The sequence below is a fragment of the Histoplasma capsulatum genome (genome assembly GCF_000150115.1).
Source record: "Histoplasma capsulatum G186AR genomic scaffold supercont2.11, whole genome shotgun sequence".
NCBI classification, from domain to species: Eukaryota; Fungi; Ascomycota; class Eurotiomycetes; order Onygenales; family Ajellomycetaceae; genus Histoplasma; species Histoplasma capsulatum.
Genome location: NW_025544811.1, coordinates 465,008 through 488,741, shown reverse-complemented (window position 1 = coordinate 488,741; position 23,734 = coordinate 465,008). Strand labels below are relative to the sequence as shown.

The following is a 23,734-nucleotide window of genomic DNA, read 5'->3' as shown; positions in this document are numbered from 1 at the left end:
TGAGTCAACACACATACCTCAGCAGAGCTTTGATGGGGCAGTCTTGATAAAACCATTGCGGCTTCGTGTTCTCACCCGTGGTGGCAGCCTCGGCCTGGAGGATCTTTCCCCCCCCCTCAGCCTCTGGTAGATCCGATCTAAAAAAAAATCTTCGAGGGCCTCGTCCAGCAGGCCCACGGTTTTCGTACTTGGTAGGGGTGACGGACAAGACATGGAGCAGGTTGCTGAATTTGAAGGAGACCGGATCTTGGGGAGGCGCAGGGACGAGGGGGAGGCTTCGAAGGGAATACGATGGCGGTTGCGGTTGTGGTTGTGGTTGTGGTTGTGGTTGTTGCTGCTGCTGCTGCTGCTGATGATGATCATTATGATGTTGGTGCGAGGAAGAAGATCGATGAGTGCGGGAAAGACGAGAACCAGCATGAGGAGTGGTAGGAGCAGGAGCAGGTGAAGGTGAAGGTGAAGTGGTTCTAGAACGGGATCGCTCCTGCAGCGAATTCAGACGGCGGGTCCGCAGCAATTGTTCGAATTGCTTTGTGAGATGGGAGGCATCGTAGACGGAGGGTGTGGAGGTTGAGGAGGGCGTGGATGAGCGAGGAGAACGAGGAGAACGGGAGGGAGGATGTGCGCCAGAGCGATGAGGGGGACGGTCCGCCATGGCGAGACAGGAGACTGTCAGCACCAGCAGCAGCGGAGGCGAGCGACGAGCGACGAGCGACGAGCAGAGGGGATGTCGTGGAGATGGATGCTGAGTTTCAGATCGAAGTGAGGTGGTGGTCAGGGAGAGGTGTTAGACGGAGGATGGAGGTGACCGATGGATCGATGGATCGATGGATTGAATGATGGGATTGTTTGTTTCGCGATAGCGGGTTGAAGAGGAGGAGAGATCCGTCTGTCTGTCTTGCTGGCTGGCTGGGATGGATGGAAAGCGAGAGCGCAGTCTGGAGAGCACAGCCGAGTTTGTCGTCTTGGCGGGCAGATCGCTGGCAGAGAAAAGGCGGCACACACGGGACAGGGAGGAGCCGCAGCGGGAGGGATCGAATATATAGAGACAAGAGAATGGAGATGGAGATAGAGATAGACAGAGATAGAGAGAGAGAGGGAGAGAGAGAGAGAGAGACGAAGACGAGGTTGGCGATGTTGGGAGAGAAAAGGAAAAGGACGACGACGACGACGACGACGACGAAGAAGGCAGCGGCGGCGGCGAGGATTGGGCGAGGATTGTGTGAGTGAGTGTGAGCGTGAGCGTGAGTGGTGTGTGGTTTGTGGGGAGGATGCTGTACGCTGTGTATCGCTGATACGGTGGATTACCAACCAGAACGCGTATGCCTGTATTGGGACGTTCTCCCTGATGACAATACTTCGACAATACAGATTACACCACACACCAATTCATCACCCTACACTCCACTCCACAGTCTCAATATGTAAATCACTATACCATCTCTTCCCCCTCTTCATCTCTTCATCTCTCTCTCTCTCCTATCTCCCCTATCTCCCCTCTCTCCCCCTCGGTATCAGCGTCTGCCGAACCACAAACCGCGTATGGGGCCCGGGCGTCGTAATGGCCACGGGCAGTGACGAATCCCCCCCTGTGGCACTAGCCACTTCCAGCCTAGCGCACCCAGCCAGCGGGCGGTCTTGGCCGCCCGAGGTCTTGGCAGGCGTCGTCAGCTTTTGTGCTGCGGGCGTTAGGTAAGCGGGTTTCCGCGCGGAAGCTGCTAAGTCAGGCCTTTTCTGTCGGGGTTTGCTGTTCTCTCCCTCTCTTGTTCTTACGGCAAATCGTCAGTGGTTTGGTTTGGTTTGGTGACTCGGCTAGTTAATGCCTACGAGCTAGCTGTGACGGAATACAATGATCCATCCATCCATATATACACATATACATATATACATGAGTACTCCACGATTCCTTGCCACAGGCAAACTAAAGAACGTCACGTAGCCCGTGAGCCTACCTCGGTATGAGGCAACGTAGCCTCTCCCTCTCGAACCTTAGGTCGGACACAGGAAGCCGATGGAAACAAATGGCATCACGATGTAGCCACAACTCTGTCCTCCGCACATCTACGGGTTACACTTTCTCTTGAACCTTTCTATCACCAGCCACAGCTCATCGAAAACCAGCCTCACGCTAAACCCAAATCCCCGTCGATCCGCGCTTTGTCTTGCACCAACACAACACACATGTGGAGGCCCCTCCAGCCGGCCACTCAAACCTTTCTTCTCTCCTCTCTCTGCGCTTCCTAGCAAGCAAGATCACCGACAGAGCAGCCGCCTCCGACATATATCCAGACTCCCAATCAGGGGGGCGGGGTTAATCATTAGAATATATACATAGATCGTCTCCCTCGTCACGTATTGTATTGTGGTTGAGTGATCTGCAATCTACCATCCGCATACAGCTTAGTGGCCCCTCCATCCGGCTTCTTTTTCTTCGTTTCCTTTTTTTTGCTTTTTCCTTCCTATTTCGTCCTTGTAGGCTGGTGATATTTTTAGAGCGTGTCCGGGGCACAGATCTGTATATAGACATCTGTATCTGTCTACGGAGGACATGGGAGCCTGGCACTCATTCGTAGATGGGATGATAACAAATCCTCTTCCAGGCTGCAGGGACTCCCTTAGACAAGAGCGTGATCTATCTCAAAATCGAGCTTCGACGAGTGCCTGCCATTCATAAGGTTCTTCACTTGGTCTTCTGATCAACGGGGGAAGATGTAGGAGAAGAGAGAGGAGGAGGAGGAGGACACAAGAGTTCCCGGAGCCAGATCGGATGAACGATTACGTGGCTCGCCGCTGGGTCGGGTTACGATACCATACATACCTCCGTACAGAGCGTGTACGGTTCGATTACAGGAATACCAGGATAGCCTGAAATACCGGTAACTCTCCATCGAATGGTGGATCTTTTTGTTCTTCTTCCGGGGCTCAAGTTCTTCGCAAACTTTGGCAACTTCTCCATCGTTGAACGAGCGACGCGTCTCCGTCTTGGAGAAAAATACCATGGATACCATGATTCTCATCATACGGCAGTGATGTACAGCGATGTTTTCCTTTACTAACTCTCCGTCTCCAGCTTCGTTCCTCACTCACTCTCATCATTTCCCGTTTCGGGCGTGGAGAGTACGAGCCATGGATGAATAATCTCAGCTATGCAGACCTTCCATCGCATATCCATCCTGGGACCCCCGCGCGCGGAAAGAAAGCAAAGAGAGCAAGGCACAGACAACAAAGACGGACGGAATCCCATCCGATCCCCCCGTGGCAAGGCAGGGGATGGATGACGTTGACGTTGCGTCCATTGCGTCCCTCACGCAACACCCGAGTCGCGGCCAGCGGTGGATATAGGGATATATGTACATAATACATCCCCGCTTCCCTTGCTCCCCCACCCCCCTGACTCGACTCGTCGCTCAGTCGATGTTGTTGTTTTCTTCCGTTGAGCGTGAGGGAGGGAGGGAGGCAGGATAATATCATATATCGTCGTATGTATGTATCCATGTTCCTTCAACCGTAAACATACATACGCACGCAACGCATGGCCCAAGGGCTTGGGCTTGGGCTTGGGCTTGCTTGTTACGCCCCTCTGTCTATCTATCTATCTATCTATCTATCTATCTATCCGCACTGGTGGGATGGGATGGGACGTGTGCCGCCAGACCGACCCGCCGCCGCCGGGCACTTTCATACCTTGCACCAATTGCATACATTGATTGCATTGCATTGCGAACGTTTTTCACATCGTCATTTTTTCGGCTCTTTATCACCGTTGTCGTCGTCGTCGTCGTCGTTACGTGATGGCTGCCCCAGGCGCACCGGGCAAATAATTACGACGTATTATCCATCGGGCTGCAATGGAAATACTGTGGCAGCGACGGACGGACGGACGGACGGACGGGTGGGATAGGATATGATACGATGTGATATGATGTTGTATGATATGATATGGTATGATATGATATTGCCCCGCGCGTACGCAACGTACCTCCCTGCGCTGCAACGCGCGCTTTTGCTTTTGCTTTTGCTTTTGCTTGTTAGCGAGTAGTGCGCGATCGAAGACTCTACATAGTACATACGTCTACGTCTACGTCTACGTCCGCACGCACATTTGCGTGTTTGTTAGGTATATTAGGTATACTAGGTATATCCCATCCCCGCTTCTTACGTATGCCTACTACGTACGTACGTATGCTTCTGGCGGGACGGCGGGCCCGAGGGTTAGGTTAGGTAAGGTAAGGCAATCCGAAGTTCCAAGTTCCGAAAGGACGCAGGGCAGGCAGGCAGGCAGGCAGGCAGGGTGGGGAATGTGTTTGTAATTCTTATCTTATCTTATCTTAATTCCACTTTACTTTTACTTTACTTCCGTCATCTGGATGGAGGGGGAGGGCGAGAGCGAGACACGCGGTGGACATGTGCGTAGAACTGCGAAGGGAGGGGCGGCGGTGGGTTTCGGCTATATGTGTATATGTGTATGTGTATGTATATGTATATGCATCTGTATCTGTGTATGCAGATCCACCTTGAAACCCCGTTGGTGACGAGGCGGGAGAGGTGGTATGTGGCATGGCTACAATGAATTATGGCAGGTTATCAGTCTGCATCGCATCATCACCGAAATCCACACCTCGATCTATCCATCGCCCGAGCGCCATGTACTCCTCGCTCTCTCTCTCTCTCTCTCTCCCCCGTCATCATCAAAGGCGCAGAGGAAATCACAAACAATAAACAACCATGCAAACGCCAAACCACCCCCCCCCCCCCCCTTGTGGCCCCTCTCTGCCATCTATTACAGCACTGCAAACGCAGAAACATAGCTAACCGAGCTTTCGCCAGCCGCAACCACATCCGAGCTCCTCTCATACCTGACGAAGTAGAACTTGCCCTTCTGCAGCCCGTCTCCATCCCCATCCCCATCCCCATCCCCATCCCCATCCCCATGACTCCTCCTCACAGCCTCCAACCCAGCCATCACAACCCCAATCGGATGCCTCCCGCAGACCGTATTGCCCGTCCTGCGCAGCGCGTCGAGAAACAGCTCCGTCTCCCCGGATGCGATCGCCCGCATACACGCCACGTCGCACGCAGAGATGCTCTCCGTGATGAGCGGGAACCCCCGCCCCGCCCCCCTAGCATGCGCTGCGGCCTTGAATGCGCCGCCACCGGACACGCGTCGATGCCGCCCTAGCCTCCGCTGCACCGGTAGCAGTACCCCGCGTCGTCGTCGTCGTCGTCGTCGTCGTTGATGGCGCCGCCGGCACGGGAAGCTTCGGATACGAGATCGGCAGCGCGGGCGCGGGCACCGGCGCGCCGGGCACGTAATACGTGTATCCGAAGCGGAGGCCCCAGTGGCAGAAGTCGGAGGAGACGACGAAGGCGTTCGTGTCGTCGGCGAGGTAAGGGGCCAACAGGGCGCCGAAGGCGGCTTCGGTGGCTGGGGAGGTGCTGCCGACCATCATGGGGACCAGGCGGGGGTAGGCGGCGGGGGCCCTGGTGGGGTAGAGCGTGCGCAGGAGATGGTGGATGTAGGGGAGGTGGAGCTCTAGGCTGTGTTCGGCGGAGTCGACGGGCGGGCTCATCGTGGTGAAGTGCGGGTTGGTGGAGGTGGTGGAGAGGAGGTGGGTGATTAGGTCTGTGTCGAGGGGCAGTGGGTCCGGGGAGAGAGGGGTTTTGTAGCTGGTTAGTTGCGGGAGGGCGAGGGTGGAGAGGTGGTGGTGGTGAGAGGGGCCGAGGAGGAAGATGCGTTTCCTGTTGTTTGTTTGTTTGTTGTTGGTAAGTTACACGTTGAGAGTTTCTTTTTATAATATGGTTTAGATAGAGGTGGACATACGCTTTGGAGAGGTCCAGCGCCTTATAAGCCCATGCAGCACACGGTCCAGAGTATGCGTAGCCAGCGTGACTGCTCATCCATATATGACGGTGGTGACATTAGCAGATGGATGAAGAAAAGGCCACCAAGGGCAGGATGCGCAGGAAGAGCACGGAAGCATACGGTGCAATGATGACTCTAGCTCCCGCGATGGGAAGTCGGCCGATGCCGGGCAGCTCGTCTGGGACCTGGGCAAGCCATTTCTCCAGCTGGCTCGAGAGGGTTGGCTCGTGGTCTGAGTACCAGGACCCGGCATGCGTTGCTTCTCTGGAGGGCATTCTGGACTGGATCGTCGGCGATGTTGTGTTCGAGATTGCTCGTTGATAGCAAGCTTGGTGGGCGGAGTTGGTGATGAAGAGCCGCGGAAGACGGACTGTGGTTGGTGGGGTTTGTGCCATGACGTAGGGGCTGCTGACTCAACGCCCCCCGCCAATTTTATGGAGCAAAACATTTTCCTGTACGCAGCATATGTATTATTATTTATATCAGAGACACGCTGGATGAACCACCATCTATCTAGTTGAAAGGCTGCCGATACGCCTCTTCTACTGAGAAATTTGGCATTGGTTCATGGATCGACATCGCTGTCGCGCAAGACTACTGAGTTGCTACTCCGCCATCGTAACTAAGGGCAGCGATTGAGCTACGCGTGAAGAAACGAGTTGCCTGTCATATGGTAACTAAAGAGAAGTGTTCGAGCTTGCTCTGAGACGAATCTCAGATTGCTGCAGCTATTGAGCCTCTATATTATGTCTGAAGAAGTTCGTTCCTAGAAGTATCCACCACTCGCCATGCGATACTCTTCTTGTCTAATTGAAGAGCGCCTCGCGTACAGATTACCTATCAGTCGACCCCGGGGGCATGTCATACATGGTTTACCTCCCGTCGGTGTTGGGGGTGGACTGCTGTGGGACTACGCGGGCGCTGGCCGATCATCGAATTTTGCATCTGTCATGGCTATCAAGTCTCTGCAGTCTTTTCAGGGGTCTTTGCAGGCAGTCCTTATATCAAGAGGAATGCTTGTCGAGTAAGCTCTACGGATGGAGGGGGATGAGATAAGGCTTCTCCTCTGAAAGAAGCGATGCCACGATCCATTGTCAAAGCCAGGACTATATAAATCCAACAACATCATGTTGATCCAAGGAAATTCCGCGTTGAACGGTTGCAAAATTCCAGTAAGCCATTTATCCCAGTCACCACCACACCTGCTGGCACACATCATTACAGAATATTCCCACTAGCTGGGGTACCATCCAGATGTCCCCCAAATCGATGAGGGTTACCTCATATTGGTGGGGAATATAATATGGGCATCGTCAGGCGATTTGGTTGATTGTGATGTTCTTACGCTGGAAGTCCCCCACGCATAAATTTCGGAGCATGGTCTCGAAAATTATATGCGATAGCGATCGATGATAGAAGTCAGCCTTGCGGACGGTAGGGAGATCGGCTGCCTCTAGAGACTTCAAAGTCATCGCTTCACTCAGTGCAGCTTCAGAGTCGAAACTACCATTGATCGAAAGCGTCGACTTTGGGGGGGTTCCAGAAAATACCATGCAGAAGGGGGATTTCCCCGATACTGCCATAAAATAGCCCGATGAGGGAGGAATCACGCATTTCCAGAAAGTACTGTTTGAGTATCTAGGGTGTTGCCCCTTCGATGAATTCCATAACAACATAACTTGTCGACGAGCCAGGGTCACTGAAAAGTGCGCAAACCTGCGGAAAACCTTGGCTATTGTTTCCTGTTGGACGAAGAGCATATATCAGCCCTTCGAGCCGATCAACTTGAGTAGACGGCCCGAATCTGGCTACGAATTGGTTGCCAACTTGCGTTCTTGCGCTGGTCGATGCGGGGGGATTTTCTTGAAGAAGTCGCGTCGTGTGGATCTGGAGCTAGCTTGATCTACCACGTGATCACGCGTCTCTAAACCATTCTGGCGTTTCTTGGACGTCGACGTTTGCAACAAATAGTGCGAGATATCTCGTTGCATTGGCCGATTCATCGAGAGGGAGAACTTGTAGAATTGAGGGCTGAATGGAGGTCGAATCGATACAAAGCAAAAAGGATGCCAAAATTACCGATTGTGCTCGTGGCCGTTCTTGGATTTCCGCAGGATAGATATTCCGCGTCAGCAGCCAATCAGCGCCCTCCAACAGCTTAGTTTTTCCGCTCCCGCACCTATCTTTGCATATAAAGAGCCGGTCGGTACAGTATCACATACGCAGCAGTTACAACTCCCGCGACGGCTTCCAGCGTGCTATCCCGAAGCTCCCGGCTATACGCATCACAGTTCACGGGGATCTGGTATTTCCCACTCCCAATCGCGCTGGTCTGAACCCATCTCCACGCCGACGCAGCGTATACACACCATACCCATCCACAGTCCATCTCTGCATACCTCTGTATATCTCATCCAGCATGGCTCTCAAACGCAAGGCGTCCTTCACCACCATCACGTCCCCAAGGCCCCACAGCTCCTCAATCTACCTCAATCACAACCAGACCTCCCCAACCCCAATGCCCTTCCTAGGAACCGCGACAATCACCGTCGACGAGCCCCCACGACACCTCCACAGCCGCACCCGCAAACGTTTCCGGAACGACCGTCCAGACGAGCAGACCATATACGGTAAGCTAGCCATAGAGCAGTGACGAGTTGGTGCGCGGCTTCTCCAGCTAATTTCAAAACTTTTGCTCTGTCTGTGCAAACAGATAAAACCCTCCAATGGCTATTTTCCGCCCAGCGGAAGCCGCAGAGTACCGCAGAACCCACCCTGGGAACGTCTACAGCCGAAGCCCTCAAACAACAACAACAACAACCACCGCCGCTAGATCCGAACCAACACACGCTGCAGAGATTCTTCCAGCCAGTCCGCACGTCGCGGAATGATACACAGAGCAATATCCAGAGCCATGGATTCAAGAACGGCCCGTCGCCTGCCACCTCACATATGCCGAATAACGGCGTGCCGATACCCAGCCACACGCCAGCCGAGGGTCCGGGTGGGAATATGAGTATGGACATGGACATGGACATGGACATGGGTATGGATACGGATTTGGGTGCCTGTGCTGGTGTCCGGGGCTTCGTGCCAGTGCATATGCCGACGGACCGGGAGCCGGGGCAGGTACATGTACAGCAGCAGCAGCAGCAGCAGCGCGAACAGGAGCGGAGGTGGGTTGGTGGGATTGGGTGGATGTAGATTTCTTTTTTCTTTGTGTTGTGGTTGCTTTCCTACGAATTCCTTGTTGATTGATTGGATTTTCTGTTTTGATTGGTTTGGATACTGGTGTATATATATTTATGGGGGATGGGCGTTTCTTTTCCCCCATTCTCTACGGTCGGCGGTCGGATATGCTATATTTTGTCTCCCTTTTGAAGCAAAGCTAGTTCGCCGGTGCGAATTCTTAGACGTGTTTCTGTTTGTCCCTTGTCATATATATAGAACCAACAGATACATCACTCCAACCATAGGCGTGGGTGTCCTGTAAGGATAGAAAGTCCGTATCTGGTTCTGCTTTGAAGGGGATTCCCCATGAGATATTCATGGCGTGGAATTGATGCAGAGCCTGAATGGGTATTGGATATGAACTGAGCCTAGTCTCCATACAATATGTGTCCGTTGACATGGAAATAATTAAATATATTAGTTAAATAAAAGCCAACATCGCAAAATGAACGGAGAGTGGCTTAACGGGTTTTCAACGGCAATAAGAAAAAAACTAATTTGGAACTTGCATGGCCCTCAAGCTCGGGGATATCCACTGTAACGTCCTCTGAGTAGTTATATGGATTTGTTCAAATAATTAAAAATTCCTCGCTCCAAGCCGCGTCGAGATCGCCCTCCCCTGTCCTGGCCGGCGAGTCTTCGACCGTCAACTTTCACCTTGCAACTTTCAACCTTAACCTCGTCCTCAACCTCACCCAAATCCCGACCGCCTTGCACCTCATCCCCACGGATCCTACCCAACACCCAGCTTTTCCCCCCTGGAATCCGGCTCCGTCTGCCACCTGCATATCATCCGCTGACGCCACGGTCGCTATTTCTGCCGTCGAAATTCTAGTCGACGCAGAGTTCACCAAGCCAGCGCTGTCCCCCGCCTTTTGACAGGTGTTGCTGTTTCTACCAATTGAGCAAGGCTTGGAGCCGTGCACGGTGTGGAACGGAGCTTTTGAGCCACTTATCATTTTGTGTATACCAAAGAACCAAGCCGCCGCCATCATGAACTTCCCTGTGCGCTGCTCTATCTCCTAGCAAGCTAAACCATAGCAAAGCGACCACCCGAATCTCTATCCCGAAAAGTGAACCCCCTGATTTATCGGCTTCCGGATAGCGGTGTCCTCTTGCAACCCCCGGGAGACGGCAGCTCCCGCATTCCCCTTCTCCTTCATTCCCGCCTGCCTCCACCAAAGGGCACCAAAAGGCACCAAGAGGCCACCAAGAGGCCACCAATCCGATATCCATATATCACCTAGCCTACCACTCGTCCCCGGACGCAGCCAGCTATGCCTGGCGCAAGTTTCGAGAAATCCGTCAAGGGAGCGACAAAGACTAAAGTCAGTCTACATATATAGAGCTGCCCAAATTCATCGCCAACAAACTCCATGCATTTTCCCCTTTCCCCTTCCCCCCCTCCCCTCCCACGTATCCAATATACAAGCCGACCCCGAAGAGCCAAGCAGAGTTCAAGCCCAGCTTAAAAGCTAACACATACTGGGAACCCAAAACAGAATGCCGCCCCGAAATCTAAGTACATCGAGCATATCCTGACCGCAACATACAGCGAGGCCGGCGTCGCCGAGATCTTCCGCACGCTTCAGTATCGCATCCGTGAGTCAACATGGACCATCGTATACAAGGCCCTTATCGTAGTGCACATGATGATCCGCGAAGGGTCCGCCGGCGCTGCGTTGAAATTTCTAGCGCAGAATCCGAGAGTACTGACTGTCACGAGTATATCTGAAGGTACGTGATGGCGATGGAATATACCGATGCTGTTTTTGATTCTCCTCCATGCAGTTGGAATACGAAGATTCTGACGCTCAAATCTAGTCCAGGCGCAGGGATTTAATATATGGAAATACTCCGAGTATCTCGTTTCGCGTGCGACTGCCTTTGGGGAGACAAAGACGGATTTCGTCCGCGGGGGCCAGGGACGATTAAAGCGGCTTACTGTGAGCAAGGGCTTGTTGAGGGAGACGGAGATTGTACAGAAGCAGATCCATACGCTGGTGAAATGTAATGTGAGTTGCGCAAACATATATATATAGGGTTTGGCACAACATCGCTGGACACACAAGCTGACGGTGTCCTCTTTTCAAGCTCCTAATGGACGAGCCAGAGAACGAGATCAGTCTGACGGCATTCCGGTTGCTGACGTTAGATCTCTTGTCACTTTACTCTGTGATGAATGAGGGAACAATTAATATTCTAGGTATGTACACCCTGTTTGTAGGATTCTCCGCTGTTGAATAACCGCTTACGTCGGGCGTTAATTGGTAGAAAATTACTTTGAAATGTCACGACCGGATACCGAGCGAGCTTTAAAGATATACAAACGATTCAGCGTGCAGACCGAAGAAGTGGTGAAGTTTTTGCGTATCGCGCGGCAGTTTGAAAACGCCACACGCCTGGCGATACCGAATCTGAAGCATGCGTCCACCGACTTGGCCAAGCTCCTCGAAGATGACCTCAATGATCCCGATTTCGACCAGCGCCGGCGCGAGTATCGTGCGCAAAAGTTTGGAACAGCCGGTGAGGAGAAGGACAAGGGAGCCGGGAGAAGTCGAGCAGTTTCAGCGCCGCAGAAATCAAAACCGGCGCCCATTGCATCACAAACTGCACCACAAACTGCACCAAAACTGGAAGTGAAAACCACAGGGCCTAATCTAATTGATCTCTTCGACTCCACCGACCAACCTCAACAGCAGCGACCGTCCATGCCGCAGCAAGCCCCTCAACAACAGCAATTCAACCCTCTAGCTATGCAGTTCCAGCAGCAGCCACAAAACATGCAGCCACAGCAATTCCAACAGGCGGGCTTCCAGCAACAGCAAACCGGGTTTAGCCCGCAACAAAATAACTTCTTGCAGTCACAGCAATTCGCGCAGATTCCAACAGGCCTTGGTCAGCAGCAGCAGCAGCAAGCGGGTTTTGGCGGCCAATTCGGACAATTGACTTCCAACCCCTTTGGCCAGATACAGTCACAGCCTCAACATCAGCCACAACTACAGGCTCTCCAACCAGCGCAGACAGGCGCCGAATTCGGCGGCTACACCTCGCAAGTACAATCGCACACCTTCCAAACAACTCTCCCCAGCATCCCGCAAAACGGGATGGCCTCTTTCCAGCAGCAGCCCATGCTTACCGGCGGCGGACGGCCAAACAACCCCTTCCGCCAATCCATGCTCCCGCAACCCTCATCAGACACCACCAACTTCTCCTTGCAATCCACGCTAAGCCCTATAACCTCCTCCCCCTCGAGCCTCTCCACAACTACTCTATCCCGTCAATCCACAAACCCCTTCGCCAAACGTCTAACAATGCAATCCCCGCAATTCACAAACGGCTCCCAATCCCCATCATCTCCATCCCCCTTTACCTCACAGCCACCCACGCAACCCCTCCCCCAACTCCCATCCCAACAACAGCATCAACAACAACCGACCGCACCTCCCCTCCAACCACAACGAACAGGCACAAACCCTTTCGCCCGCCCCCAAACAGCACCTGGCCTCCGACCGCAAGCCCAAACCCAAACTCCAATGCCCGGCGCGACACTTGCCCCCCTCCGCCCCAACCCGACCGGCAGCACGAACCCGTTCCGCCAAAGCGCGTTTATCAATCAGCAGACGGGCCAGGGGTGGCAGATGAATCAGCAGGGGACGATGGGGGGACTGGAGAATTTGGAGACGACGCCGGTGTTTCCGCGGCCGGGACAGCCGATTGCCTAGGTTTTTTTTTTTTTTTTTTTTCCTGGTCTTGGTTTAGGCTTTGGCTTTGGCTTTATTTTTCTTCTTTTTTTTCTCACCTTTTCTTCAATTCTCCTTTCTTTTCTCCCTTCTGCTTCCCCTCCCCCTCTAAATCGGTGTGGCGGGGAGAAGAGGTAAAAGGCAGAGCAGGGGCAGGAGCGTGACAAGAGTTCTCCCTAGTGAACTATGTGGAGCCGAAAATGGCACCTCCAAGGGCAGATTGATAGTTCGTGTGTGTGTTTGTGTGTATGAAAGCTTCGTATTACCTTCATTTTCAGTTTCAGCATCATTACCATCCGTCAACCATTTCCCTAGTTCAATATAACTCCCGTGCGCGGAGCCCGCCATTTAACCGTTCTCTCTATTTCTGCCGCCCTTGCCATATTTTTACTCCTTCTCTGCTTTTCCTGTTATTTTGGCATCTCCATATCCTTCTTTCTTCTCTTGCTGTCAATTGCGAGGCCATGTCTAGCCCGAGTTTTCATTTATCACCTTCCTAACTTTTCCATCGTCTTGTCATATTCCGCCTCCTTCATGCATTTGGGGTTTTCCTTCTTCTTTTTCTTCTCTCTCTCTCTCTCTCTCTCTCTCTCTTTTCTTCTTCTAATAATCTCTCCACATTCCCTGTTCCTATATTTCCATTTCATTCATTGTTTAGTTTTTCTATTGCCTTTTCTACCTTTCATTATTGCCGGACTTTCAGCCATAATATTATCTATATATTGTCACTTTTTATTTTTTTTGGCAACAATTTTTTGCCTTTTCTACGACATCGTGTTGTTCCATTGGAAATTTCAAGAAAGCAAAGACAAGGCAAGACAGGTAATAAATACTCATTAAAGTAGCTAGAATTAAAAGCAACGACGAAGGGTTAGCTATAATGGAAACCTATATCAATGTGTATATATGTATAGAGAGATAGATATAGATATGGATATGATGCGTATAAATCGTTGAGTCGTGCGGTGATTGATGCCAGCGTCAGGAGACACCTGTGACATGATGAACGATAGATAAATAATAACTCCACAGAGTACTGGCATTGAAGAAAACAAGCAAGAGGACAACTCATGGGCATTTGTAGTAGACTAGGACAAGAGCTCGGAACTACAAAATCATTTCATCAGCTAGGTAACTATTCATACTTGACTGAAGTGTTGCTCGGTCCAGTTTCTGCTGAATTCACATATATAGTGGGAGTCATCCAAAACCATTCCCTTCTCAGCTTATATATATACATCATGATCTTATTGCTACAACCAAGTTGGCGCTAGGCGCATTCTGAAGCAATAATGGGGTTTGGAAGGGCATTATTCTAGGAGGCCCATCATCGACAAGAGACGTGCCCAAGTATAGATGTATATATATATTATTCGATATAAAAAAAAGACGAGGAAAGCCCTCTGCTAAAGATTCCATCCACTCGCCCCGATGCACGAGCAGGGAATGTATGTATGTATATATAGTTATAATATAGAGTCAAGAAACGAAGATAAGGGAGAAAATAAAGGGAGACTATAAAAAGTAATTGAGGAAGCAGAAAACGTTGTTTTTGACCTTTAGCTTCGGTGGCGTTTCTCTCTCTCAACACCCCACCACACGCCAAACCTGATTGATTCCTTGGTGTTCAGTTCACTCGCGAACGAACTTACTACAACAACAAAATCTGTACAGCGAAGAACAAGAAATATATGGGACCGGGGGGGGATATCATATTTATGGAAATATATATTAAAGAAAACTCTCTTGCCTGCGCGCCATCTGGGCTACTACATTAAACAGTCTCGCGCTCGGTCTTGTTGCGCGCCGCCATTGCTTTGGCCGACCACGGGAAGTGCTTGACGGGGATGATGAAGAAGCTGTTGCTGGTGTCCGCGATACCCGCCAGAGCATTGTACCACGCCAAGAACGCACAGATGATCCCGAAGACACCGCCCGCCTTGATCAGAGAAGGGTTCGGCGACAGCTCGGGGGTTAGGAAGAAGTGGGCAAGACCAAGCATCAAGAATGCCAGATCCAGAGTGACGAACACGAGGCAGAAGGCCACGGTGGACCTGAGCGTGCACACGAGCAGGATGGTTGTGAAGATCCACCAACCCTGAAATGCGTATCCATATCAGTATACACACACGCGCGGGGGAGGACAAGGCCGGTTCTTTAAAAGAAGAGGAAGAAGAAGAATGCGAATCAAACACTTACGAAAAGCCAGAATCCCACTGAGTGCTGGAGCGCCGCTAAACCGTTCTTCTCGAGTATCGTCGATGTGATTTCAAACCCGCCGGGCGTGAAGATGATTGCGTAGGAGATCCAGAAGCCACCGTACGACGAGAGTGCCGTGGCACCGAACGTATTGCCGACGGCCATTTCCCTACCACGCCACAGCATGTCAGTTGCCGTCTTCATCATCGTCATCACCACTAACAGCAGCAGCGGCAGCAGGAACATCACTATCACCGCCACCACCACCATCGTGCATCTCTCGAATTGGATATGTGCCAATTTCATTTTCACTTTTCATTTCGCAAGGGGTGAATATTCACTCTCCCACTCACCACATGCCCGCGAGCAACTGCACGAAGCCGCCATACCCGTACGCCGACGCAACCACCAAATTGGGCGTGGTTACCCCGCGCGTTTGCATGTTGATCAGACTGAGGACGAAGGTGGTGAGGGCGAAAGCCGACAGACCCAGCGGCGCCGGGTTGGCGAACTTGCGCTGCTCGACGGGGCGGTACAGACCGGGCTGGAACTCACCCCCGAAGGCGGGGAGGCGCTCGCCGGTCGTGGAGATCTGGGCGAGGGGGCCGTACCCGAAGCGGGCAGCGGCTTGGGCGACCTCGCGCTCCTCGTTGGTCATGGTGCGGGTCGTCGGGTCGCCGTTGGAAGCGCCGTTGGCGAAGTCTTTGTCGGCTGGTTCGGTCATTCTGTCCGGCGTTGTCTCTGTATGTGTATCACGGGTCGACAAAGGTTTTTTATTTGTGATTGATATATGTATATATATATATATATATCTATCTATAAGGCCCGGAGGGAGGGCAACAATGGTTTAGATCTTGCTGAACTCGAGAATGGCAGAGGAGAAAAAAAGGAATGGAGCGGAAAGCAAAGAGGCCTGGGAGAGAGGGAGGTTGAAAACCAAGGGAGAAGCAACGAAAGAACCAGCTCTCCACCCGCAAAGAAGAGGAACAAGGAACAAGGAAGAACAGAACAAATAGAAGGGGGAAAGAAAATGGGGAGGGAGGGATACAAGGTATTATATTAAAGGCCCAGCCGCAGGACAGTCGAGGGAGACGAGAGGCCGAGCAACAATTGATATGCCTGAAAGAGGAAGCTAACGATGCTACCCTGGCGAGGTCGGACTGCCGGGATGCTCGGTGTCTGTCAGCGATCCAGGACGGGGCAAGGCCACTTGATTGGGAGGAGAGACAGTGGCCTGGTCTTGGCTGGGCGGGAGCCCTTTGGACTCGTTTGAAAAAACAAGACTGAAGCGGAGGAGGCGATCTTCTTCTTCTTTTTTTATTTTTTATTTTTTGCAAAAATTTACAAATTTACGGATTTCAAACATGGAGGCAGGATTGCCGGACCAGGGCTTATGCATAATACGGGAGGCAAAGCAAAAAACGTGGGATAAGGTTGGTGTGGATGTGCGAGCCAGCCGAGAGAGCCCCAGCAAACGATCTGGAAGCCAATAACGACTGCGATCCGAAGTGGAGCGTTCGGCCGGCCTTGTTTTAGTCTTGCTTCATGCTCCATCTTTGCTCAGCTTTTTCTTTTTTTCTTTTTCTTTTTTTTTTTTTTCTCCTTCTCACTCGCCTTTGCTCAAACTTTCAAGCTAACTACCCACCACGTCTTGCCATCCTGCGGGGTTCCGTGATGGGGGCATCGGTAACAGCACGAATGATGGCGGATTCCACCAGCTCCATTCGAACTAAGCAGAATATTGATATGAGATGTGGGATTTATTCCAAAGAGGGCAGCGGAGCAGATCCGGGGGAACGGGGGAAATTGAAGAGGGGGGAGATTGCAAAAGGGGTGCGTGAACGTAGATGATTGTCTCTTTTCTTTCTCTCTCTCTCTCTCTCTTTTTTTTTTGAAATAAAAAGCAATAATCTATATATATTTTCATAGAAGGAGGAAGACAAAACGAAGCCTCCTCCCAGAACCATGGCAAGAAGAGGCAAAAAAAAAAGTAAATTTTTCCCTGGGAAGAATGAAAAACGGTGCGAAGGTCATTGAACCCTGGAATCACTTTCAGGGTGAGACCCAATGCCAGCCAAATTGCGAATGCTAGACCCACGATCGATGGATGATTGCACAAATCTTCCTGATCCCCCTAGCTTAACCCAATTCTAACTCATCTAGGGCAATCCCCCGGGTCCAGGGATATTGGCGCGCGTGAATATGAAAATCCGCGGGTATATTTTATTGCCTCTTTATCGTTCTCCCTGAACAGATGGAGATGACATACATATATGATATGGACGGCGATCTGTCTCTGAATGAAGGGAGACGTGGTGCAAATGCATGCATGGAGCCGATTGTGTTTGGCAATCCTGCCGCTATCGAATGAACACAATACGATTATTATTAAGATTTTTGTTGTTTTCAGGTTATTCCTCCTGCGTAGATCTATACAGAAGATCCCTACCCAGACTCTTGGCTCCATTAGTTCGTTCTGGGCTTTTCATCGCTCCAGCTGGTCTGCTCTTGGCCACAGTCCTGCGAGTGGAGGAAAAACGGGCACAATAAAGCCGGAGTTCAATCTCTCCCTATTATTTCAGAAACAGAAGAAACGGCTGGGAGGCTTGTCTTATGAGGCACGCCAGGATGTCACGCTGCGTCAGATCTGTAACCAGTTGTCTGAGCTTGAGATCTTCTTAGCATGCCCCCAAGGATAGATCTCCCAAGCCACATTTTTACTTTATTGGTTGATTCATTTATTTTTGCAATCATCGAACCATTGCTGCCATGGGTGCCTCTCTTGCTGTATCGGATCAGGCATCACGCCCTCAAATTTTATGCTGTAATTAAAATGGCTTTGTGCTTTGAAATCACCATGCTCCACCCCAAGACGTAGATATCGTCGTGCCTGGTTCTCATTTTAGGTCGGACAAGCCTTCGCCCCCCTCATTCTTGCGATGGGGACGGGTTAGGAGGGGAAGAAGCCTTTCACAAGAACGGCAACTTGTTTGTGACATGTGGAGGACTGAGATAAGAGATCCACCGTCGCCGGCTCGTTACAAAGTCGGAGGTGGGCAAAGAGGCGCCCGGCAATTCCCACGGTTAAGGGAAAGTAAAGTCAGCGACATCCAAGTTCCCCATCGAAATTCGGGTTGTCCGTTTACAGGAGATGAAGAATAAAGGTAGGAAATCTCGATACTGCCAGAAGATAGAACTTGACAGCCAAACGTTAGGCATCGAGTTCTCTGAACGAAACCCAAAAATCTGGGGGGCCCTTGTATCATGCAAATTTCTTTCCCCCAGGACCAGCTTCGCAGCCAATCTCACAGCATAATCCTTGGCAGCAGTTGAGCTCCACAAATAGTGCACACCATGGGGCTGTCCCTTCGTTTTCCGACTCCTATGAGGAGCTGTGTCCTCTGAGCTCTGGAGATGATTGACCCAACATGCATCCATGCATGTGGGACAGACAGCACAATTGGCGAATCAGTGCGTGGACATATCTGCCATTGCCGAGTGGCCTTCTGGATTGGTGGGGAGTCGTACACTACTTGCAGCCGGCGCACCAAAAAAATATGTCTGGTTCATGATTGATTTTTATGCCGGGGAGCCCAAGAGCCCAAGGGGGACCCGGGACTTGCGTCGGCTGCAATCACGGGCGTTTTGTGTTCTTTATGCCCCGACCCCAACGTCGAAACCGAAATTTTGCCTCAGGGCGTGGAGTCCATGCGCTAACGTTAGGTTTTAAAATGAGGGATGAGCTAAAAACGAAATATTAATCAGGGATTTACATTCGAGCATGAGGAGGAGAACAATTCAGCCCGCCGCTCATCCAAGGACCAAGGTTGTTTGACCCTAGTTCGGACACAGAAGGTTTGTTAAGGGCCCCACGTCTCCTAAGCTGACATGGCATGCACGAGAAGGACAAATCGACTCGTTTCATGCTGACTGGAGCTGGGATCTGTGGACCATATTACAAATAATTGTGACCAGCGTGGTGGTGCAGGGAGAGCGTTGTAAAAGGGGACGAATGAAATCGATGTGCAAAATGTTGTTTCTTTCAAACTCCTTGCTTGATGCATGCTCATCATTACCGCTCCTCGAGGATTCATCTCTCACCAATGGGCTGATGGCCATAGCTGTTGATCTTGCTCTTTTTTTTTTTTTTTTTTTTTTTTTTTTTTCCCGCGAGAAGCATCTAAACGAGGACGAAAAAAGTAAAAGGGGCGCGGAGCTTCTTTGGCTCTAAACTAACATGGCTCGTTCGAGCTACTCTTGGTCCAAGAGAGCTTCCCCACACTCTCCTCTCTGTCTTGTATCCTCATCCGGCAGCCTGGAGCTGGCCGATTTGCCAGCCGGAATTTCTCCATCTGCCCGTAAGCTAGACCCGAGATACGACAAGTCAACTGCAATCATTGATAGTGTCTCGCTCTTGCAACCCGCATGGAGCCTCGGCCAGGCTTCTAACGGCCTAAAAATTTTCGGGTTCAACTTGCGAAGCTGGTAAGGGAATTTTGAAAATGAATAGGCCATTCATCCCTGCTCTATTGCGGCTCATCCTCGGTTTTCCCAGTCTCCGTGTTCGAGCGAGAACATGAAATCGGTGGGTCGGTGAAGGGATGATTCACCCATCAGCATCCTCCATGTTTGTTTTGCTTCGTTGGGGTTATGGAGATGGCCTCACCCCCGCTAGGGGGGATTGATTAATTGAGACGCCAATCAACTGTCACCGGATCCGATTATGGACAGGGTTACCCTCGAGGTGACAGGTCGGGGAAAATTGCCTAAACCTGAACCCAATATCGGAACCTTCTTCCTCTCCTCTTTTTCTTTTTTGGCTGAAAACAATAGAATCTTCGATTCGGCTTCCATTCTGTCAGCCGCTATCTGACTGACAGCTCTAAAAATCTAAATAAAGGCTGTCACACTTACTCGTTTCGAGTTTTTGGCTCTCGGCTCTCGATGAAACCAACCCCGAGCTGCACGTCACCAGGGAGAGAAGAGAAGAAAAAAAAAATAACAAGCCTTCCCAACATTCTAAAGGGGCTTTTCGAATCCTTGGCTCGCGGTGGCTTGAAACCCATATTATTTTCTGGCGTCAAGCGGCTTGCTTAATTCCAGTATTCGCTGGCATCCACCCTACCCTGCCAATGCTGTATCAAAGGCTTGTTTGCTCCACGCTTCTCTAACCCCATCCCCCCGCACTCTTTAGGTCCTGGGCACAATGGGCTGACTCAGGCGCGGACGAGCGGGTGTTGCATCATAACCCTGTCCGTGCAGTGTGGAAATAAGATGCACGCTGTCCTGAATTTGACATTTGCTCCGCTTTGGGAAATTCCGATTGTTTCTAGGCTGGTCGGTTTCGCCGGCTGACACTCGCACTGTCAGAAGGAGCCTCGGGATTTTGATTTCTAGGTTGGAAGCGCTGGGGGTTTAGCCGCACGATATCCTGTCCACTGACACTGTTTTTTGTTTTTGTTGTCCTGACATGGTTGATGAAATGATATCAACGAGAGAGCGGCCAGGATTTGAATCATGTTTTCTGGCGAGAAGCACATCCTTCTCACTTATTCAACCCGATTTTATAATCTTACTGCGCAAATCTGGATAACAAGGTGATCCCTGAATGCAGAGCTCCCTTGATATAAAATGCGTGAGATCTACTCACGAAGTTGCCTTCGCAACTTAACTCTCATTTTACTGCTGCGTATATCCCTTCCCCGTATGCAGAGTTTCTGAATATCCTTCTCACCCCAGCCAACCAACTGCAATGCGCGAGATCAACAGCGCTCTTCCACACTTCCCTCAGATAAATTCTCATGCACTTCGTCCGTGGCTCGCGTTCATCAATCTCCGGAGCCCCGAGTACGAGGTCAATTGGCAAAGTCCTGGACGCCTCTGACGATGTGATTGCAGCCACAGCTTCCGGTTTGTTTGCCACGGACCTTGGCCAAATTATGGCGAGCTCACTTTTTTCCAACATGAGAATGCAAATTGCCATATCGTGGATCAAGCGCAAAATGCTTTGGGGGGTGAGTACGACAAATATATTGGGCAGAGGAAAATAAACCAGAGCTGTGGTCGATGATGCCTAGTTATCTGCGTGATCGAGGGGGCCAAACAATGCGACGTCACAATGCATTCATCCAGACGGCATCACAAAAATGTGTAATAGAACCGTATATCTCACCTCCATGCATCTCATTCGTTTTTTCTTTTCTTCTCTTTTCTTTTTTTTTCTTTTTTCTTTTCTTTTTTTTTTTGATTCCCCCTTGACATAGATCCGTCCAATTGGCACAATGTCGACCAGCTGCCAGTCGTGGAAAACTCATTGCCCAGAGTTGGGGAAAGCAATGAAGCTTATCTTGATGCTTGTGGCCAAAGGCCAAACAAAACCTCCACAATTCCCTTCACGGCATATTCCAGTCCCCTTTTCTCTAGTACTGATGAAGATAATATTGACAGCGAAACCTGATAAAGGCCTGGCCATCAATTACCGTGTGCTGAGAATGCGGCTCAGGCTCAGGCCTCAAGGCGTTCGAAGAAGAGAAGATAAAGTAACATCCGATTCGTATTGGTGATATTCTGTCCCCTGTACGACCGATATATACATGGGTTGTGATCGGACCAGCGACGGGAGAAGTGGCACGAAAACGGCACCTTCGGCAAGATTATTTGCTTGTCCGGATGGAAGAGAATGATTGAATGGAGATGGCGGCTCGCATAACCTGACAGAAACTTGGGGAAGGTCGCCCTGGGACTAACACTGCACCCTCTGCTATCCTGATGGGCGTTGTGATACACACGCTTTGGCCGCATCTTGGATGGGGAGGTTTGTCTGGTGCATGTGTGTGTACCTATACCTGTACATACTCTATCGGGATAGTAGACTCAGGTGTGCTATATTACATGATGTGCCGTTGTGCATTTGGCCGTTATACGCAGCATATAACTACTCGATGTGTTCATAGTTAAAATTGGTGCCAAGGCGCGTCCAGCCCAGTGGGCGGGACCACTAATAACATTAAGCATTTGGGCCAAGATGGGCGCCCAGGCCCCGGATTTACAGTTAAGCCCCAGGGATCCATCCTGGGCTTGGGCGCCTGGAACCTTGGCAAGCACAAAATTTGGTGCTCTACACTTGGCTCCTCTTAAGCGATCATGGACCAACATCATTCCGTATCGAGATCTGTGCGAATGAGGTTCACTATCTTTGCTAAAACCTTAACAAACGGAATCTAAAAATGGATTTTGATTATTACTCTGCACTCCAAAGATGTCAACAGGATGTCTATCCCAAGACCTGTAAGCGCGCTGTCATTTCTGTTCCTAATAACTGGTTGCTAGAGATATTTGGATTTTATTTCTGATCTGTCGACAGGGATGACCTAAATCCATGTCCGGAGGGTGCCTAGACGCCATTCTCGTTTGCTACGAACTTGGGCCTTCATCCAGGTACTCTCCTTTGCTGCACCGGACCGCAAGGGGCAATATTTCGGGGGCATGGCTACTCTCTATGGGCTATATCGAATGGCTGCCACGGGGTGGCTGGCTTTTCCTTGGGGGTACGAGGGCGGATTGGGGCTCCCGGAACTTGATAGTAACCTGAGCAGTTTAAGAGCGTGTCCACTGCGTCCCCTACATCTCTATACCTCCTTCCAGCAGCGTGGTGTTTCGTCACTTCAGGAAGGTTGTAATTGGGCGCTGAAAAACGATCGTAACGCGGATTCGAACATATTTAAAAAGCTCGCCAGGCTCGGGAAGTTTTCAAGATATAAACCTCCACCGATGTCGAGATACCTATCCTCGCAAGTCAGCCGGGACTTTATTACTTGTTTCCTTTCCTCAATTCTTTTGTTGACTGTTCGTGCTGCACCAATTCGTAATCACATTCATTCAAACTATGAATGAATGGAACATACGCGAGGAACACCTATAGTACCGGACATCATCCCAGGACACCAGCCGGTTGTATCAGAAAAACTCCTCAACCACATCTGATTCCTCTTCTCGGTCGTCTCTAGACCTCCTGGATGAGAACGGACAAAGCACACAATGGCCGAAAGGTCCTCTGACACTAAGAGAGACACATGCAATGCAGATTTGTCGTCTGTTCTTTGATTGATACTCGTACTCTTCTTCTACTAGCTGCTGTCCCATTCTTAGTGTTGGAACCTATCACGGCCGATGAACAGGAATGGCCGTATATCCAGGTTGGGCATGAAAATGGTAACCTCCAACTTGAGACATCAGCTATGCATATATACCACTAATGGAAAAAATCTCTTGTGCTAAGAGATGCTTCCGATCAATTTCGCCGCGGCGATGGGTCGCCTAACCAGGAATTTTGCGACGTGGAGATCGGAACGCGTTATCTCTCTCTAGGACACTTGGAACAAGTACTAGAGGGTTGAATTGTCTTTGGCACCTTTTTTTGTCATACAAGTACTTGTGGGATCTCCCAACATGTTGGCCATCGGGCTGCTTTATCTTTCGTTGTTGTCCCCACTTTGAGGCCGATCTTCCTTGCATATTATAGTCAAGACAATCCCGTTTGTCACCATTTCCCCAAAGGAAATAGATATCTACATTTAACGTCAAGATTTCATCACCCTTCGATGCCATGAGGCAACCCCTTTCGTTTGTTGGTCCACAAACCAATAAACTGTATCTCACAGCACTGATGTGCCCTCCTAATGCCAAACATTGCCCCTGC

The 23,734-nt window shown here is 50.7% G+C and overlaps 12 protein-coding genes across 12 annotated transcripts; 6 read left to right on the top strand and 6 right to left on the bottom strand.

The window, feature by feature from the left end:
• Window positions 1–4: 4 nt before the first annotated feature.
• Window positions 5–655, bottom strand: HCBG_07236 (uncharacterized protein; the record flags this gene model as incomplete). The annotated part of the gene is made up of 1 exon (XM_045434285.1): window positions 5–655. The coding sequence occupies one exon, from the start codon at window positions 653–655 to the stop codon at window positions 5–7; it is 651 nt and encodes a 216-aa protein (XP_045285076.1).
• A 2,041-nt stretch (window positions 656–2,696) lies between these two features.
• On the bottom strand, window positions 2,697–3,008 carry HCBG_07235 (uncharacterized protein; the record flags this gene model as incomplete). The annotated part of the gene is made up of 1 exon (XM_045434284.1): window positions 2,697–3,008. One exon carries the CDS (start codon window positions 3,006–3,008, stop codon window positions 2,697–2,699), a length of 312 nt encoding a protein of 103 aa, XP_045285075.1.
• A 2,112-nt stretch (window positions 3,009–5,120) lies between these two features.
• Window positions 5,121–6,258, bottom strand: HCBG_07234 (DUF52 domain-containing protein; the record flags this gene model as incomplete). The annotated part of the gene is made up of 3 exons (XM_045434283.1): window positions 5,121–5,739; window positions 5,822–5,890; window positions 5,984–6,258. The coding sequence occupies 3 exons, from the start codon at window positions 6,256–6,258 to the stop codon at window positions 5,121–5,123; spliced, it is 963 nt and encodes a 320-aa protein (XP_045285074.1).
• A 918-nt stretch (window positions 6,259–7,176) lies between these two features.
• HCBG_07233 (uncharacterized protein) lies at window positions 7,177–7,866 on the bottom strand (the record flags this gene model as incomplete). The annotated part of the gene is made up of 2 exons (XM_045434282.1): window positions 7,177–7,579; window positions 7,676–7,866. The coding sequence occupies 2 exons, from the start codon at window positions 7,864–7,866 to the stop codon at window positions 7,177–7,179; spliced, it is 594 nt and encodes a 197-aa protein (XP_045285073.1).
• Window positions 7,867–8,282: 416 nt separating this feature from the next.
• HCBG_07232 (uncharacterized protein) lies at window positions 8,283–9,067 on the top strand (the record flags this gene model as incomplete). Its single annotated transcript, XM_045434281.1, has 2 exons — window positions 8,283–8,493; window positions 8,577–9,067. The coding sequence occupies 2 exons, from the start codon at window positions 8,283–8,285 to the stop codon at window positions 9,065–9,067; spliced, it is 702 nt and encodes a 233-aa protein (XP_045285072.1).
• Window positions 9,068–9,747: 680 nt separating this feature from the next.
• On the bottom strand, window positions 9,748–10,089 carry HCBG_07231 (uncharacterized protein; the record flags this gene model as incomplete). Its single annotated transcript, XM_045434280.1, has 1 exon — window positions 9,748–10,089. The coding sequence occupies one exon, from the start codon at window positions 10,087–10,089 to the stop codon at window positions 9,748–9,750; it is 342 nt and encodes a 113-aa protein (XP_045285071.1).
• Window positions 10,090–10,371: 282 nt separating this feature from the next.
• HCBG_07230 (ENTH domain-containing protein) lies at window positions 10,372–12,819 on the top strand (the record flags this gene model as incomplete). The annotated part of the gene is made up of 5 exons (XM_045434279.1): window positions 10,372–10,422; window positions 10,597–10,831; window positions 10,919–11,109; window positions 11,189–11,300; window positions 11,369–12,819. 5 exons carry the CDS (start codon window positions 10,372–10,374, stop codon window positions 12,817–12,819), a joined length of 2,040 nt encoding a protein of 679 aa, XP_045285070.1.
• A 1,792-nt stretch (window positions 12,820–14,611) lies between these two features.
• HCBG_07229 (GPR/FUN34 family protein) lies at window positions 14,612–15,760 on the bottom strand (the record flags this gene model as incomplete). The annotated part of the gene is made up of 3 exons (XM_045434278.1): window positions 14,612–14,935; window positions 15,037–15,205; window positions 15,390–15,760. 3 exons carry the CDS (start codon window positions 15,758–15,760, stop codon window positions 14,612–14,614), a joined length of 864 nt encoding a protein of 287 aa, XP_045285069.1.
• Window positions 15,761–16,400: 640 nt separating this feature from the next.
• HCBG_07228 (uncharacterized protein) lies at window positions 16,401–17,735 on the top strand (the record flags this gene model as incomplete). Its single annotated transcript, XM_045434277.1, has 4 exons — window positions 16,401–16,469; window positions 16,966–17,026; window positions 17,200–17,252; window positions 17,343–17,735. The coding sequence occupies 4 exons, from the start codon at window positions 16,401–16,403 to the stop codon at window positions 17,733–17,735; spliced, it is 576 nt and encodes a 191-aa protein (XP_045285068.1).
• Window positions 17,736–19,273: 1,538 nt separating this feature from the next.
• On the top strand, window positions 19,274–19,616 carry HCBG_07227 (uncharacterized protein; the record flags this gene model as incomplete). Its single annotated transcript, XM_045434276.1, has 2 exons — window positions 19,274–19,521; window positions 19,547–19,616. The coding sequence occupies 2 exons, from the start codon at window positions 19,274–19,276 to the stop codon at window positions 19,614–19,616; spliced, it is 318 nt and encodes a 105-aa protein (XP_045285067.1).
• Window positions 19,617–20,837: 1,221 nt separating this feature from the next.
• HCBG_07226 (uncharacterized protein) lies at window positions 20,838–21,599 on the top strand (the record flags this gene model as incomplete). Its single annotated transcript, XM_045434275.1, has 2 exons — window positions 20,838–21,050; window positions 21,300–21,599. The coding sequence occupies 2 exons, from the start codon at window positions 20,838–20,840 to the stop codon at window positions 21,597–21,599; spliced, it is 513 nt and encodes a 170-aa protein (XP_045285066.1).
• A 922-nt stretch (window positions 21,600–22,521) lies between these two features.
• Window positions 22,522–23,093, top strand: HCBG_07225 (uncharacterized protein; the record flags this gene model as incomplete). Its single annotated transcript, XM_045434274.1, has 2 exons — window positions 22,522–22,830; window positions 23,043–23,093. 2 exons carry the CDS (start codon window positions 22,522–22,524, stop codon window positions 23,091–23,093), a joined length of 360 nt encoding a protein of 119 aa, XP_045285065.1.
• Window positions 23,094–23,734: the final 641 nt, after the last annotated feature.